This window comes from Molothrus ater, chromosome 6 (genome assembly GCF_012460135.2).
Source record: "Molothrus ater isolate BHLD 08-10-18 breed brown headed cowbird chromosome 6, BPBGC_Mater_1.1, whole genome shotgun sequence".
NCBI classification, from domain to species: domain Eukaryota; kingdom Metazoa; phylum Chordata; class Aves; order Passeriformes; family Icteridae; genus Molothrus; species Molothrus ater.
Window position 1 is genome coordinate 46,102,334 of NC_050483.2, and position 19,275 is coordinate 46,121,608.

General features: G+C 35.5%; 1 protein-coding gene across 2 annotated transcripts in view; it reads right to left on the reverse strand.

The window, feature by feature from the left end:
• Window positions 1-222: 222 nt before the first annotated feature.
• RPS6KA5 (ribosomal protein S6 kinase A5) overlaps window positions 223-19,275 on the reverse strand; it is a 73,676-nt gene continuing 54,623 nt past the window's right edge. For both annotated transcript variants that reach the window (XM_036383567.1, XM_036383568.2), the window contains 6 exons: window positions 18,209-18,302; window positions 15,820-15,990; window positions 12,256-12,447; window positions 11,498-11,657; window positions 10,325-10,488; window positions 223-9,363 (listed from right to left, as the gene is read on the reverse strand). In XM_036383567.1, coding sequence (XP_036239460.1) covers window positions 9,124-9,363; window positions 10,325-10,488; window positions 11,498-11,657; window positions 12,256-12,447; window positions 15,820-15,990; window positions 18,209-18,302 — 1,021 coding nt within the window. In that variant the 3' untranslated portion in view covers window positions 223-9,123. The remainder of the gene's footprint in view (window positions 9,364-10,324; window positions 10,489-11,497; window positions 11,658-12,255; window positions 12,448-15,819; window positions 15,991-18,208; window positions 18,303-19,275) is intronic.

Here is a 19,275-nt window from a genome sequence, read left to right on the forward strand (position 1 = left end):
GACCATATGAAAGTTCTTTGAGGAAAGAATTTCACAGTGACATTTGTCTCCTTTTTGAGAGTATAAACATGTTCTTTGAAGGGAAGTGAGACTGAAGAGTATCCACTAAATCAAGTCTGACAAAAAGCCCATTATAAAACCTCCCACCCCTGCCTCATAGCAAGGAAGACAGCCATGTAAAAAATGAAATAAACTTTATCAAATTATTTCAACATTTCAAGGTTTTGTACTTAGATGAGTTTATTTTCTTAGAATAGTTACATCTGCAAATGTACATTATTTTGTAAACCATTAAGCCCTTATGGCTGTTTGAAAGTTAATGTCATACACAAAACAATTCAAGAAAACTTAGGAACCTGAAAAGCTTTCTTCACAATGGATTTTGATTTTGTAGTTTGTTGCCTTCAAAGTGATTCAATTCATACTGCACTTGTGAGATAATGGGCAACTGATACTGAAAATTGAATGTATGCCTGTACAATCAGGCAAACACATTTTTTACTATTTTATGAAATCCCTTGATGTTAATTCACAGTCTTTAAGAAATGACAGGGTCTAGCAGTCATTATCTGAATCCAAAGTTTAATCACTAAATGTGCTGAAAAAAAAGACTCCAAAAGATGTCCTTTCTAAGCCCACCCACGTGAAATGGGAGCCAGCATTGCCAGTGAAAGGGCAACAGAGCATCACTCAACTGCCAGTATCTACTAAAATCATATTCTTCCAGCTCAGTGCTTCATACTACATTTTAAACCTGCCACACTGTGCCTGGAAATATCCTCTGCACCACAAATGCAAATATTCACATACACCAAAAAAAAGAGTCATCTCCCAGAATTTAAAGAATCCACACTACACTGTTTTTCAGAGGCTGAATAAACGTATTTATATCTGAATTGCAACTTGCTCCACAACTGTATTTTTACAATGGTATGGTGTCAGTAAATTTGCTATCCTATATTACCATGTAGTAAGAAACAGGGAGAAAACGGGAAGAAAAATGCCATAGCTTGCTGTTTCTCATTTTTATTGTGCCAGTGAAAAACATTTCAGTCTTGTTCAAAGATCTAAGGATTTTAGGTAAGTGCTTTGGCTACTTTTAAGTTCAGGGAAAAGCCAGGTTAGGGTCTAATAATGAATCTTTCATTGTGCTACTCTCATGGTAAGCCTCTTTCCTGCTCTATTTCAAACTGGTGTCCAACACTGCTTGTAGGGAAATAGATGAAGAGGGACCCTGCACTGTCCTTGCACAGTAACAAAACTTACAGACACAGTTCAGCTAAATTCTAGATGTGATCCAGATTGTAGTTTAATCTCTATCTTAAACTCATAAAAGAAAATCTTCCTAGGCAAATTGAACCTCAGAGGCAAAGACATTTTCCTATTCTTTTGACTTACGAAAACAACATCCAGAATAGTATTATGGATTTTTTAAAAATAGTAATTATATGTTTTTAGAAAGATACAACGATTTTGCACGTTATTAAGCCTCTACTTTTCAAAATAGAAAACCAGCCATGTATAATTTTTGACTATTCCTATTTTAAGGGACTATTTTAAGAGTAAAAATAAAATACAATGTCATACTGCATTCAAACGTTTGCTTGTTGCAGTCAGTGACAGACAAACTATTTGCCAGCTCCATTGCCAGACCACCAGAGGGAGTCGAAAGCTACATTCAACTTCGGAAAATTTCTAAACCTGTAGGTACCTTAAAACATTGACAGATAATACCGTTTAGTGTGAATACTATGACAAATGGCTAAGAAAGTTGCCGAGGACAACGAATAATTTCAGCAACATCATCGGTTCATTATATCCAGAGGCAAGAAAAACATTGGTGACAACAGAGTGCTCAGCAACTATTTTTGTCCTGTTTGGAAAGAATGAAAAATCATGCATTTAAATTAAATGTTTCAATTATGTTAATAACTGGAGAGAAGTCTTTAAAAAATCAGCAGATCCAGAATTAGTACAAAATAGTCTTAAACAAAGAATGCCTCCCCTGGGGCTCATCATGTGCCTTTGAACAGGTCATGGCACAAATCCTGTGGCTCTGACAGGACTGGGCAACAGGCTGGGCTTATCATCCTTCAAATAAGCATGGTTATGCTTTAACAGCTCTAGAGACAGGAGCATTCACCTGACATCTGGTTCTACTAGTGTTCCACAAGTCCTGAGCTGTCTTCTAGAGCACAGCTTTCCTGTATTTTCTTCACCACTGTATTCACAAAATTATCCTTTCTTCTAGTACTTTTCCCATCAAATTCAGAATAATCCTCTGGACCCACTTCAAGAATCCTCATTCATTTCTGAATGTTGGGCAAAAAAACCCCAATTCAATTAATTCTCTTTTTTATAAAATTTTCTCTGCTTTTTTATGAAATTCTATCACAAGGTTTTGCATGTTGGCATGACAAAGAACTGAGAGAGGTGTGTATTTGTCAGAAAGAAAATTCCACTGTAATCTGTTGATAACTGGCATTAAGGAAATAAGGAATCAATGTCCACAATGCTATATTTGCCACTTGAAAATGGAACTGTTTCCAAGAAGAAAAGTTGTCAGGTTAATCTGTGTGGGGTGTTTTTATTCAAAAGGATTTTAACTGAATATGGAAATAATTGGTCCTTCAAAAGCAATGGTGTGCAACCAGAATGTCCTGTAAATTACAGTGAGGCAAAGCACTCAGCATTCCCTTCTTTCCATTTCTTTCCCTCTCCCCACTCCCTGCCCACACTGACACATGAAATAGAACGCCCTGTTCCTCTCACTGCAAATTAACACAGCCTGCTCCTTTATAACCAGCTGTCAGAATCTGTCACCAATTCATTTTTTTCCTTTATAGCTTCAAAGGTAAAGGTAGAAATTAGGGATGATTTCTTCTACTAGGACTCCAGCAAAAGTTTTTATCTGGCAAGAAACAATTTTGCAGGTTTCTTTCTCTGCAGGTGAAAGAGATCAATACTGTAAAGATATCTGTAGGCATACACATTTGCTGCAGAAACATCTTAAGACTATCAAGATTGAAAGCCAATGCCAAACTTTAATTCATTTTTGTAATCCAGATGCATGTTAAGATTCAAAGCCTTGAATCACTTTGGTCCTGACGTAGATCTCAAGTCTGCCTTTAATTTGACAGCACTAAAAAATTGAACTGACCAGCCACAGCTGCATACCAATGGGGCTGACATGGTGATACATACTAAGCAGAATTGTATGAACACTTGAACTTAAAAGCAGCAGGGACACAGCACCTTGAGCTCTGATTTGTAGCATCCCTCTACAGTGAGCCAGAGAGTGGGATCCTGTTCCCTCAAGCATCTGTAGCTTCAACATGAGTAACTGCTAAGTTCAGCGGAGTTATCTGCTTAAAGGATGAGAACTCATTAAGGAGATACCTGAGAAAAGCTTTGAGGTATTTGCTGGTTTTGTGAATTGAATTTCTCTTCTCCACTGTATATTAATTTTATAGGAAGAGAAGCATATGAACTATTGAGTGAGCTTCTGCAGACCATACAATGATACCTCTGTAAGCAGTCACCTCAAGTAACTCATGGACAAATTTCAAGCATTACCCCCTCTCTGCAGCATCATCTTTAAATTTTCCCCTTTATTCTTACTTTCCTAAACTCCAAAGACTTTAAACCTGAAAGCTTTTTTAGCATAGCTGAACGTCACACAAAATCACATCCATAACTTAGATTAAATGTACTTAGCAAGACATAGTTTTATCAGCAAATACCATTAATATATATGCATGTTTTGAAATGGTTACCTTTCCAAGCAGATTTATTTTGGTTATTCACAAGGCCTAATCCTAAATACTTTGATTTTTTTTTTCTCCTTCTTATGCAAATAGACTTTTGGTCATAATCATACTAGGACAACTACATATTTAACAAAATAAAAAAAACAACTAGGGAAAATCAGGTGAACATAAATGAGACCGATTTCAAGATTTGATGCTGGATTTGTTGACAAATATCTTTGTATTAAGAAAGCTGTAAGAAGTTTGCAATCAATTTGCACTTTCATCTGTTAGGGTTTTTGGCAGTTCCTGAAGCAATTAAAGAGTTCTGTTTTTCTTTCCTTTATTATTGGCATTTCAAAGGAAGTTAGCAGACTTCTCCATGACTCTTGTGAATACAGTTAGATTGGTTGCCAATTTTTAAAAGCAATTTTACATGCAAATAATATGGATTCCTTTCTACCACTGATTAAAGTATTAGTCAGACCAGCCCATAACATCTATGCTTACAAAATTGAAAAATGTTTCCCAGCCAGTTGCTGTCTTCCATTTCTGTCACACAGAACATGAAGGTTGTCAAAATACATGTTTTCTTGAAATTTACATTACTGCAGGTCTCTTGCATTTCTCCATTATGCAGTTTCTGGGTACAACAAACAAGAGACTGTTTCAGCTACTCTATGTAATTGAAACCATAACTTCATTTTCTACTGCAGACTACAGGAATCAGTCTGAGTTTTCTTTTCTACACAGGTGTTCTGAAGATTCAGAATCTATTTAATATGTGATACAAAAAATGTGTGATGGCAGATGAAAGCTAGTGAACAGCTCCAAATTTCTTCTACTTTTAGAGAATCCAGTGCCTTGTGGGCTTAAAAGACCAAACTGAGAAGTGTTTCTCACTAGCAGACTAAGATCAAAGCACTTTTATCTCTTTACAGCTGAAATACCCATGTTATATTCTGATCTCTCAATCCAGAATATTCAGTCAACTATTTCAACTGAAGGAAGGCAATAGTATGTTTTGCCATGTAAAAACAGTATTTTGAAAAAGACTGTCACTTATGGAGGAAGAAATAAAGACCATTAATTTAGTAAAAACACCTGGAATGATACCTGAGACATAAATAAATTCAATATGATGAAGTAAATGTTATAAAGCTACACACACACACATATACTCGGGGACCTGCAGAGGTAGGAAATATGTTTATGTTGGATAACTGGCAAGAAAGCTTGCAATTCATTGTCACTGAATAATACATGCACATGGAGATAGCCAGGGGAAAAATTGCCCCTGAAAATATCTGCCCAGAAGCTTCTCACCTCTTGACTTCCTACAACCTTCTTCCTCTTCTGTGGCAGCCTTATCCAGTCCTCCAAATCTGTGTGAGCCCAGAACCCATTTTTAAAATACAAGCTCTGTTAATCAAGGCATATTACTTTAAATTGAGATCTAGACATGCAATACAGCATGTATCTACATGCATGCAGATAACACATGCACAGATTAGAAAATGCTTGTGCAACATTTCATTATAACCAATGAACACATTTTCTGCTGAGAATTATTCTGTTCTTAGATGACTGAGAAGGGATACAACTGTGTAGGAATTGTTATTTTGTTCAGAAAAGTAGCCATGGAAAAGGGCTGAGAAAACACCTCCATCAGCAGAGCCAATTTGAAGCCTCAATCCAGTCTCTGATGCAGTACATGATCCCCCTCACCCCCAGCTGTTTAATGAAGTACTTGATAGGGGTTTCTTAATAGCAGTAAACAACGCATATGCCAAATACACTGATTCTTTTCCTCAAAGTATAGAAATTTCACTAAACCAGAGGAACTGCAAGTTATGTGCTTTTCTTTGTACTTCTCTAAATCCTTTAGCAGAATGACCTGCTATACTAGTATTTGTGTTTCTAAAAGTATTACAAAGAAATGGCTTTACCAGACACTGAGTACTTTGAAGATTAGATTAAAACCCACACTAACTGAAATCTTTACTCATAAGAAATTTGACTTTTCACACAAATCTGCCTACAACATCACTGACATCATTGTATTTCTGACAGCAGACAGATTCATTACCAGACATTAAAGCTGACTGAGGCATAGCAGCACTGTGAAGAAAACTTAATCTGAGTATACACAATTCACAGTGTAGCATCTCTTCACCAAGACAATATAAAGTATTTATAGTACTAATGAAGATTAACTTGTACACTTCAAATTTGAAACAGTGGTCAGAGTAAGAAAAACATGGCCCACGGTCTTTATATGACCTTGAGTTCCAGGCTGGTCAACAGATTAAAACATTGTTCTGCCAAGAGTAAATACTCTCCTGCAGGGACATTAGAACAAGAAGTAAACCCAATCTCGAGCTGCCTAGTTTGCAACTCAAGTTTCAATGTATCAATGTGTATGTACATCAGCAGTTGTTTATGTAATGCTAATCTAAAAATTCAGACAGCTTAGTGTCAAATCCACTTCCTCGAGAGCTCTGTCACCTGGAGGCAGCAGGCAGTCAAACATTTCAGCTACCCTGGGTAACTGGTTCAAAGCAAATACAAGGTGACACCTAAATGTACTTAGCCCTGCCCAAAAGAAATACCCTGGGTTTCAATTTTTATTAAACAACTACCGCAAGAGCACAAAGAGGACACAGAAATATTCAGCTATAAAAGTTGTCTTTGATACAAGTGATGTATTCTAATAACTTTCTGTCTCACAACAGTCTCTCAAAACCTGTGTAGAAAAAAAAGATTGACAATACAGCCATTATCTCTAGCATTTAGTATCTTGTGCAAACATTCCTGTTGTTTCATCAGTTTGTCAAGAAACAGTTTAAATTTTCCAACAGGGAAACAACATTTCCTAACATCCCGTGTTCCTAACATTTAAGTTCTTTCAGCTGGGTCACAATATTCCAAATCCACCTGGTATCCAACAGTTTCTTACACTTAAATGAAATCAGACTGAAATTGCTTTTTGTTGTCCTCATCCTGAAGACAAGTTCCACGAACTCCTCAAAGTGCAAACTTGATAAGCAACCTGATCTCCAATCTCCAAATTCACTTATACTGTCTGCATAACAAGTATTAATGGTGGATTGTTTGTTGTATTTACAGCAAGTTTATTTGGGAGAGAAAAAGTATTCTTTTACAAATGAGCCATGTTCACTATTGAGATTACTTCCAAAGAGAGCATTCAGAAAGCAAACCTGAATATATTACACTGACAATTATTTTTCAATACTTTAACATAGGCCACTTAAAATTGGTTGTGTTATTAGCACATAGACTGATCTTTAAATATACTACTTCTACATAAACAGTGCAAATCTCAATATTCACATCAACCTGAAATTAATGCTGCAATTACTGTTGACATTCACATCAAGAAAGTAGTAAACTATTTCACATGAGCAATTCCAAAACCTCAGAATGCCATTATTAATATTAAAGAAACACAGAACAAACATGTTGGGCTTCAAAGCCATGTTTTGATACACACAATCCCTGTAAACATGGATTTATTGTATTTGTAAATACTGATATATGATATAATTCTATAAATAAAACCACTGATATAAACAATTTCTATAACCTTTTTTTTTTTGCATAGGGTTTGGATTAAGGTTACTTTAGGATAGAGACAGCTGTTAACAAAATCCTCTAGTCAATTAGTCTTCCATCACACAAATTTAGGCATATGACAAGGAGCCTCTCTGACTTCAGTGGAAACTTACATATGTAAGTATTTGCAAAACTGGAGCCATTTTTAGCACTTAAATTACCCCTAGTCATTGAGAATACAAGCTATAAAAGAGCTCTCCATAAATTTATAAAATATACTGATTTAAAAGTTTATGCTGATGTTTCTCTAAGTCACATTTATGATTCCAAACAGTTATGTACATACTATACTATCACAGTAGGAAATACTTCACTGTAGAACACCACAGTGAACAAGTCGTGAAGCACAGTGTTCAATATAATTTCCCTTTAGTATTCCCAGTGCATAAGTTGTTAACGTCTACACTACACAAGGTGCCCAGGTCTAGTATTTGTTATATACAATGTAAAAGCAAGATAGAAAGAGCTTTGCATTTTACAGTAAGGAATGAAAACAGTGGGTAATATACAGGGATTTACTCCTGCAAAGTACAGAATTCTCCTTCACTATGACCACAACCACCAAATATGGTGGATTTCAGATCATTCAGCCCAGTAAAACAGTGCTCAGCACCTTTTAGGAAGAGAGATCTGAGTGCACTTTATTCTAAAACATCTCCTTTGGATGTTATAAAGTGCAAAAAAATAAAACATATATATTCTAATATTTTACAGTCACTGTTAGACTGCCATATTTGCACAATGCAAAATTCAAATAACTTGGTATGCATTTTTATGGACCCTATAATAACAAATGCTGAAACTGGAGTTCTCTTATCTTTAAAAAAATCTTCGTATTTTTAAATTATTGTGTAATTATAAAAAGAAAATATAAATTATAATTAAATCTTGAAATAGGTATTTTAATATGTGGCCATTTTCCAAAGAATCAAATATGAAATTTAATTTTCTCTTATAGCATTATATTTTAGAATCTTTAAAATCTTTTAGAAGCTAATAACTTCAAAAAAATAAAAGTTATTGTATCACAGTACTAGACATCTCACCTTATCAGATATCTTTTACCCTAGAAGTGTTTAAAAAAATAAATAAATTAAAAAAAAATCTAAGACTTCTATTCTCATTTGTTTAGAACAAGATATTATTTTTAAACAAAGTAGGAGCTCCATAGTGCTTCATTTTGATCTTAAAATTCAAATAAATGGGACAGATCATAACCATAAATTTAAAAGGCTTTAGACTACTAGACTGCTTTGGTGCGTTGTACCAATGATTGTTTACATGCATGAAGAATCAAATTCTACAATATTCTTCACAGAGCTGGGTAAGAGCAGAAGATCCTGAAGTTCTACATATGTTACAGAGCTTTCCTTTCTTTGAGCAGTAGGGAAGGAACTGGGAGGAAGATTGTGACACTGAGGAACAGTCTTCTTCCAAGCAGTACCATGAGCAGCACAGCTACTTACCTGGAGCTTGGCTGCACACCAGTAATGTAGCCCTCAGAGAATACAATGTTGGCTGTATAACAGTATTACACTATATCCAGTGATACCATACAACTCTAGAAGGAAATGTATGGAAATACAGAGCTAAAAAGATATGACTAAAATACATTTCTAAAGCAACAGAAGTCTTCCTGTAGCAGCCTGTAAGCCACAGGAGGAAGGGCAGGAGAAGACAATACAGGTACTGCCAAGTCTGTAACCATTTAGCTCCTCGAGACAGGACATTCTGCTGCTCAGTCGGAGAACTGGAAGATGGTTTCTGGGTTATTGCTGTCTGTAGGGTTTGTGGGCTGCAATGTCTTTGTGGGGGTAGTTTTACCATGAGAATGAGAGGAAGAAGAATGGGAACTTTCACTGGAGCTGCTACGTGTCTCTGTGCTTGTACTTGTTTTTTTCATTTTCCTTCTTTTTGCAAGAGGTGCCTTGTCCACATTCTGGAGACAAAATCCTTCCCTTTTGTACTTGTTAAAGGCCTGTTTCAAAATAAAAGGCAATTCTAAGTTTTTAAGGATATTTAACACATTTTATAACTTATTGTGAATGGTCCATGGTACATCACAAGCTAAAACGTAATTTCTTGACTAATTCCTATTGTAGCTGTAACAATGACTTTACCAGCCTTTGCAGGTACATAAGAGCCAATAAATAACATTATTGATTGGCATCTTCCTCTCCTTGTTCTTTTTAGTTTAGAAGCATTTTTTACTTTACTTAACCTAATTAACACTACATTTTCAGAGAGGACACTGCTAAATTACAATTTTTCTTTCAGCCCAAATTATGTTGCTTGTCAGGACCTCTCTAAAAACAATTACTTTGTTCTTCTCTCCTTCCTAAAAAGCACCCACAAGCATTTCAGCATAGATCTGCTCAATTTTGATTTATTCTCTGTAGAGGGTATCATGAGAATCAACACTATGTTTGTAAAATACAGTTGCAGTTCAAATTATCTTAATAAATATACAATAGTAGACAAGCAAGGCCACTAAAACTGCACCCATTATATAAAAAACATGAACTACATACATTCCAGAAATTCTACCTCAATTTAGTAACCCTAAGGACAAATGTCAAACAGTTACTTCGGTTAAATATAAAATTTTGGGTTTTTTTTACATAAAAGTTTGAAGACCTTTTAATAGATTTCTCTAAGACATAGAATACTTTTAATTGCTGTTTCCAGAACAGCACTCAAGGTCCAAATCCTAATGAAAATAAATATCTCCAAGAAATTTATGCTTGCTTCATCATTCCTATTTTTGTGTACTCCATCAGAGATGTTATGAGGAAATGTTATTGAGGAAAAAAAAAATTGAGCTATAAGGATGTACTGAATTATAAGGAGAGATATGTATAGTTGTTAAGAGAAAACACACAAATCCAGATGACACATTACAAAATATAGCACATGACAAAAAATTTCTCAGAACTTACATGGAAAGTAGCTTTGACATATGTGTGCACTGCAGCTCCTGAAGAGCCTAAGTTATCAGGTGTCATTAGAGGGTTAGATGAGAGCTGGCTGCCATCCTGAAGCCACTCATTGTATCTCAGGCTGGACATTTTAATCCTTTTGTTTGGATCCACTGTGAGAAGTCCTAATAGAAACATATTACCTTCTTTAAAACTGTCAGCTATTTATCTTTGGTCAATAGAAAATGCAAATATTTCTTAATAAAATCTCATGCATTGCTTTGATAAGTAACTAATGTCAATATTTATCCTAGGTATGCCAATATTTATCCTAGATAAGGCTTACACAATGTTATACTATCATCCTCTCCAGAAGAATCTTAAAGGCAAAAAATTATATTAAACTGTTTGATAACTCACATATCTCTTCACAAAAACTCAGAACCACCAAAATATTTCTTCACTTATAACCTGTCTAGGATAAAGTTCAAAAGAGTAAGCCTCAGGTTCCCTGCATAATTCACTCAAGTCTGAATCTGGATATCCCTACATTTTTGGCAGAAAAATTCCTTACAAATCTGCTTCTACAGAAATTCAGAACTCCGTCTAAGAAGCATTAAGGTAGGTGTCTAGCTCATGATGAAAACATAATTAGATGCTCTAAAGCTTAAGGGAACCAAAGCACGGGAACCAAAGCAAATGTCAATGAAGCAGCTCAGAAATACAGTAAGTAGTCTTTGTACAGGAATTAAAAAATAGCCAGCAGAAAAGAAATAGTAATAAATTCATTCTCTACAAAAGCTCAGCTTTTAAGAGAATCTCTATTCTATCTCATAAGCTGTTTTGGTTTCTTAGAAAAGCAAAAATAACATAATAAAAAACTCTGCTTTTAAACATGTTATAAGAGTGAGTTCACTTTTTCTGAAGCTCTTCAGTTCCTTGTAACCCCACTAACCTTGTCAGCATCTTACCACATTAGAAAACTCTGCTAGGTGTACAAGAAATTTGTAATACATTCTGATGTGTCCATTGCCACTCATTGCTTGTATTAGAGGTCAGTACACAGCTCAAGCTGTGCATATTGCTCTGTCAGGAGAGACACTTTGGAGCATCCAGATATTGTAGAATTTGGTTCTCCAAATTCTACTTTTTAAATAAAAACATAATGTACCTTAAATACTTGTAAATACATACCTCGAATTAGCTCTTTAGCCTCTTCAGAAACATTTTTCCAAGCCTCTCCTTCAAAGGAAAATTCTCCCTTTTTTATTTTCTTCATAATTTCCAACGCGCTGGTACATGTTAAACTTCTGTCTTGAGACTGAAACGGTACCTGCCCTGACAGCATCGTGTACTGCCACAAGAACAAAAGCAGCCTTAGGAAACACAGTGTATTTATAGGCAACTCTGCTGGTAAATATGAGGGGCTCTTGTTTGCATCGCCAATGCTACACAATAAAACTTGGCCTAAACATAACTTTGAAGCTATTGACTATTTAAATATAGAAGACTTTCTCTGGAGTCCTTGTTAGAAAAAACATTCATCTATTCCAGGAAGACATGAAGAAAATATATTTCTAACCCATTTATATAAAATGAAACTAATTTTCTGTAGATCAGAATACAGGTTGATTCCTTCTCTGAATTGAAGGTGTCAGAAGATTATATGGATGCCTGTAAAATCTCCTAACAAGACTATATCTTTTTGAGAAGCTGACTGTATCAAGTAATTTTTCCATTCCCAAAAATGCTAAATTTTATTTCCTACTTGCTAAAAAAAATTCTGCTCCTGGAAAAGAGCTGTCTTTGGAACATATTTGTGCAGTAGTACTTTCACCTCCCTTGAATTCAGCATGTACCAATTTATGTATGAAATCATCTCAAGTCCCTTGCATTTTAACACAAAAGAAATACATGCAATAAAATTATAGTTAAAAACCTCAATCACTCACCAAAATGACCCCCAAACTCCACAGATCACAAGACTCATCATAACCATTGTGATTCAAGAGCTCTGGGGCAGCATAATGAAGGGTAAAACACGGAGTCTTAAGAGGCTGATTATCAGGTGGTTTTAAACGAGCAAAGCCAAAATCAATTATTTTTATTTCTGAATTATCAGTTTCATCTGTAAATAGTAAATTCTGAAAAGCAAAGACAAAAATCAATATTAGCACTGGGTACAAAACTGGTTAAAATTATTTTGCTACATCTATCACTTCAGAAAATTTTCCATTATCTAGAGGAAAGGTGAACTGCGAGACACTGACGGAAGAGAAAAACAGAAATAACAATACTCTGGATTGTAAGAAACGTGACATGTTTACCTGCCCCTGCATATCTACAAGTCAGGGCAGTTCTGAAATTATTAATGAAAATGGATACATAGCACAGAACAGTAGAGAAGAGAATTCTGGGAACTTTGACAAGAAAAAAACCCTAAGACATCAACATGTTTGGAGATGGGAGAATTGCCTTCTTCCTCAAACAAAAGTACATTTTCTTAAGCTTCCACTTCCTTCTGGCATGTGGTGAACAACAACTTTCTTGTGTGGGGGATTCCCACTGCTCCTTCTGTCTTGTGACTGAACAGTTTTTGGTACTCAAGTGGTACCACAGCATTGCCATGAGGACAACAGTGCACAAGAGTAATTTGAAAGAGGAGGATGGTGATAAAAAGGTGCACCTTGTGTGAAATGGTGCTAAGAAGTGCACCAATAGCTCAGAGGTTTCACTGAGAGCTGTCTGCCATGGGTGGCAAAGCCAGTTCGGATGGATATGTGTTCTGACAGAAACCTGGGACCAACAGCATTCAAGCACTGAAGGTAACAGTCCCACCACAAACCTACTCCTTACACCAAGGCAGAGACATTAGTACAGCAGTCCCTGAGAATTCCAGCTTTACACACTGGAATGTGGCACTTTGGACTTGAGGACAGACAAGCTATTATCAGTTTGGAAAATATAAGGCAATCTGCTTCTTTTTTCTGCCCTGAGTATTTGTATTTGCCAAGAAAGATACAAGAGGGAAGCTAAGTCACAGAAAAACTGTCTGAGGCCAAGATGTATCATAAGCTAATTCTACTCTTCCCTTCATCTTCTGAGAGTAGAGCATCATTTTGCTACTGCCTTATTGCTCAATTTATGAATGCTAGAAAAAAATCTCAATATTAGAAATCCTATAGTCTTATCTAACCTTGTAATACAAAAGGTGAATGATTCACACAAAATAATTAATTTCAAACTCATTAACAAGGGTAAAAATGATTGCTAGACTGCCAGCAGATCAATAAGGAGAACCTGAGACCATTCATTATGGACCATAGAAAATAGCTGCTACAAAACAGTATTTTGGTATTTTTGCTTTCTGTACTGCTGATATAGTGTAATGCAAATTCAGAGAAGGCAGTTTTAAATTGTTGTGTAAATGGATCTACAGGAAGCCTAATTTCAGCAAAAATATTCATACAAGGATAAGTGATTAATATAATAGCCTTTTTTCTATGGTGATGTTATATAGTCGACAAGTAAATAAAGAATTAATAACATTGGTTTAAAAATACCTTTCTTACGATAAAAATTAAATTGGTTATGCATGGAAAGAATGGTACAGTCCAAGAATCCTACACCGGGTTCAGGTATTTCCGTTAATGAGGCAAATAGAGCGTGTTTCAGAACTCTCCAATCCCCCAAATATTTACAGCTACATTTCACATTTATTTTAGGATATATAAACAACATTCTCGCACACTTATGGTTTGTTGTAATACCTTTAGAACTCAGTTCACAGATTAATGATCACAGAAACAGTCCTCAAATCCTCTACTGAGAAGCTCCAAATACAGTCACATATGCGATACAAACTCTTTATTCCTATGAATTCTCTATTTTCTATCCAGTACTTTTCCTCTGTTTTGTAGACCAACATATGTGATCTAATTAGTACTGATAAACAGAAGTCTTCCAGTCCATGAAATTCAAAGTCTCACTCTTAGTTACATTTAACCAGCCAGACTTTAAAAAAAATAATTATCAGTAGCACATTAGATTGCAAAGCTGAGCAGCAAAAACATCTGACTGGACTTCTTAGAAAAGCAAGAAGAATTTCCTATATATCTTTTTACAGAGAAATGCACTAACCATATCTATACTGGGAAACTTGCATATCCCATACTAAGTTCATGTCAGAACCTAAAATAGTAACTTTCAACACAAGCAGGAAGGAGACAAACAGCTTAAGTCCAACTTTGTGGAGGCAATGGATTCTGCAAGCTGTTTGCTAAGCCTTCATTACTTGACTTTCCAGACTTCTGTTCTTGAACATAATGTAGAATTGAAGACTGCCTAATTTACCTTACAGCTGAAGCTCTGCTTTACTGTGCCTTATATTCAAAGTGGAAGTAAGACTAAGATGATAAGAATAGAAGAAAGAGGGGTTGGTTTCATCCTTTTAATTATTACTTGTTTCAAAAATGGTTTTCTTACCCTGGCGATGTGACTCTTGGAAAAAGTTTCTCTGACGACTTTTCCAACTCACACATTAGAATTTCAAAGTAGTCCCTTCTTTAGCTGTTTACTTACAACAGGAGCCCAGGACAGAGTTTCTTTCAAACTCATATACTTTGGATTGGCTTTCATAAACAACTAGCAACACCTAGAAGACTTCTTCACCAGTTGAATTGGAATTATTATAAAATACCAAGTCTTTCATATTATAGAAAGTATGTTACAGTAGGATAAAACATCAGTAGGAACGGTGGATTATTTTTTAACTCCAGCTACAAAAGGAACAGCTATTTCCTGGGGTATGATGATGGCTGTCATCACCCTACAATAAACATCCTTACTGGATGAATCAACATTAATCTACACTATTTTCAGGCTCAAGAAAACATACATCCCAACCCATTGCTGGCAAAAGCACCCAAGAAAACACTCCAGGAAGCAGAACAAAGCCAGTGGTCAATCTTATAATAGTAAACTGAATGGTCTAGAAGCCATGATGCTGCTGCACAACAAAAATATCAGAAAAGCAGTTACTGAAAAATAGATATTAATAAATTGTTTCTTTTGGGAAACTACTGAACTCACTGAACTCCCATCACAATCTCTCTTAGTGCTCATTTTGTACTTAACTGGAAAAGAAGCCCTACCAGGGAAATTATGATCAAACAAAAGATGGAAATGTACAGGCAAAATACCCAAGCAACCTAGCTCTGCTTATGAACTGTTTGACACAATAAATACATGCTAGTGAAAAATGTCCCCATATAGGCAAAGAATGTTTTTGAACAAGTTAAGAGTAGAGATTGCTTACAGTTACTGTTACCTACAAACAGAAAAATATCAACAGAATTTGTTAAGTAAAAGTGGTAACATCTAATTAAAAATACAGAAGTAGAAAACTCTGTAACAAAGGCTGGAGAAACAGAGATACATTACATTCCAGACATTTAATAACTCATTGTCTAAACATATATATTTATATACACACACACACACACGTGTCACTGTACCTCAGGTTTCAGATCTCTGTGGACTACTCCCACATCATGCATATGGCTCACTGCTGAAACAAGTCTGCGCATAATGTGACTGGCTTCCGTCTCACTGAAATGTTTCTTCTTCTGAATACGTTCAAGCAATTCTCCTCCCTTCAGCAATTCCATTACCAGGAATGTGTGAAGCTGAAACAATAAAAATACAGCATGTTAGAAATTTAACATTCCAAACCAACATTCACTCAGGAGTTAGGTGCCATTCTGGCAGGTTCTCAATGTTTGAAGAAATAGCATTGCTGCTTGTAGTAATTTGGAAGACCAAAAAAAAAGCACCAAATCTCAGATGGCATTTTTCCCATGAGTCTTGATGAGACTGAAGAATAATGTGTTCCCATGTGCACCCATATTTATTAACAAAAATGCAATGCCATCAGCTAAATGTACACATTTGTAGGGAGATGAAATGGCTTTACTTAGTTTAACAAGTAAAGCTGGAAAAACTGAAACTTTTGCTGCTTAAGCCTGTTCTGATATAAGGACATGTATCTATCAAAATGCGTAAGGACTTAAATGTTACAAAATCCTTTAAAAGCACCCTGAAACTTAACCTCTGAAATAAAAAATTATCTAGAACTTGTGATTTTATCCCCTACAGAGTAGTAGCCAAAACTACTCTATCATTACAATTACAATAGATATCTTCTCAAAATTTAAAGAGCATTTTTTTAAATTAAAAAAGCAATGAGTTTTTAGAAGGCAATAAATAAGCAGGGGCTTAGACAACATTGGCACACACTCAACTGCAATTCAAATATCTTGCCATTAAACAAACAGCAGACTTCTCAGAACAAGGAAGTAAAGTCAGCATTCTCAAAAGGCAATGGATGTAGGCATGCCATGGCTTCTAGCCCTTCCCTCCCCTGAATGACAGTAACAAAAGTAGTATTTGCAAGCACAGCAAAAAAGTTCTGAGAAGTGGCCAAAAAATGGAATTCAAAGCAATAGTCAAGAAGGTGCACACTTTATATACCAAAGAACAGAAGCAGAGCTATGTGGACAGAAAACAGTAACACTTAGAACAGCCAAGGTATACACTAGTGCTTGAATGATCTCCTCTCCTGCAAATCTTCTTTATGCCTTGGGAATATCTGACAGGGAAGTTAAAAAGGATAAAAATACTTTTTTCACTAGAAAACTTCTGGCTCACCAAGAGACTGCAGCCCAGTATTATACAGTTGGAATACTAATATGGAATTTGAACAGACTGCTATCAGAGCAAGTTAAAAACTGGAACTTCTTTTTATTAAGACAAACTTTAGAAAGGTCAAAACTAGAAAATTCCTTCCAGTTTTGGTCTTCAGAATATTGTGCACAAGTAATCTGAAAGGTAACGCCTGGGAGCTACCAGAAGTAGCTAAAAATACAGTGGGTCGGTTGGTTTAGAGCAGCCTATTCAGTGGAACAGCAGTCTGGAGAACCATTTTTTTAGATTTAGTATATTCATTTTACTCAAAAGAAACTGAAAGAAATGTCCTGTTCTACACTCATACTGTGCATATAAGTAAAAAAAGGGTTTTCTTGTCATTAAAAATTGCAGTACAGACAATGTATCCTCTCAGTAAATTCTGGGGTGCTCTACATGAGCTCTCTGCTGGTCCCAGTACAAACAGCAGGAGGGGGACAGACTGGGATATGTGGAGAGGTAAGAGACCGCTTGTTCCACTACAAAATCTATAGACCAACACAGAACAACAGAGTAGTCTAGGTTGGAAGAGAGCTGTACAGGACATCTGGTCCAAAACCCCAGCTCAAACCAGGGCCAACTTCCAATTCAAATCAAACTATTGTTTATTCCATGCTGTGGAGTCTGTATTACATTAAAGGAAAAAGACAGTTAAGGTACCTAAGTTAACTGATCTTAATAGATTTTCAAATAGAAGCTCTACTTTTGCATTTGGTAATCTGGCAAGTTATTTGGTTATCTCCATTAAGTTACTAATGTGTAGGAAAAGATACTAGATATATAATCTTCATATACAACATTTCTAAATTAATTCACAAATACTGTTGTAAGATTTATAATGATTCTGAGGGAAAGGTGATAACACATTTCAGTATCATAGATACAGAAATTGGGCCATGAACACATTGTATGATGGCAAACAAAGACAGAACAATGAGCAGAATTCAAGCCCCTAATTTTTTCACATACTGTTTTGATTTGCTAGAGTAACTGCAAGATTGTTAGAATGCACAATTTCTGCTTCATTTTCTATACTGACTAGACAAAAGCCCTAGGAAAAAAGTTGCCTCAACAGTTACAGAATGCTTAAGTCCAAAAAGTTCTTGGGAAAACACATGGCAGTATGTTTGGTAGGTGTTGATTACAGTTTCTTCAAAATACCTGGTCATGAAAAACTTCATGTAACTTCACTACATTTGGATGTCCCTCGCAGAGCCTCAGAGCTGTTATTTCTCTCTGGGTGTTGGCTTCCATTCTGGAAAAATTGAGCAGTCATCTTGTACCAATTTTACTGAGCAAATTGCACATTCCAAGCGTTATTTTTTAACTGTTTGCAATCCATATTTTTTTACTATTACAACCACTTGAACACAATTAAATGCATATTAAAATTAAGTGGAGAAAAACTCTCCTCATAACCCTGCAATTTAGTCCATTAAAAAACCCACACCCAATTCAAACAATGTTTTTAATGCAACTGCAACTTCCTAGAGCAAAAGCTGATGTGATACAGAATAGTTTCAATCTAAAACAAACCATGCCCTTAGTGCAGAGCAATTTGACTTTCCCTTTGTTACTACCAATATTTGTTAGTTCACCTTTATCTTGGCCCAATCTTTTTTCCATTCTTAATGGGGACAAGTACTTCCAAAATGATATAGAAACTATGAACTCTACTAGAAAAAGTAACATCATCTATATATGAAATGTGTTATTCAAAAAAAACCCTAAACAGAGCATTGTAAAAATTTGAAATGGAAAAGAGATTATTTCCAGAGAAAAATCGTTGCATAAATTCCCTTTCAAGTACTGAAATCTATAGCCATAAAAAGTGAAAATGGTGAGTGTTATAAAAACTACATGAATGGTGGCAGAGCAGAACATTTTTTTCTGCTAGTTAGATATACTGATTTACTTTTGGCAAATACTGCCTGAAAATTTCTGCCAAAACTCTCTCTGAGAAAGGCAAATCCTGTAATGATCTAGAGAATGGCTTTACAGGCAACAGACACAGATAGAATCTTTCACCACATATTTTCTTTATTTCTGGTTGCTTTTGTTTTTCCTAATGAGGATGAGAACTATAGTGAGAATTCTGTGCAAGAGAATTCTGTATTTCTGTAGGCTTCATATAATCAACAAGTAAACTAAGCTGCTCACCTGCATCTCTGCTGCTGAAATCTTTTAACTGAAAATGACTTCTAGTCCTTTAAGGAATTAAAAAACCT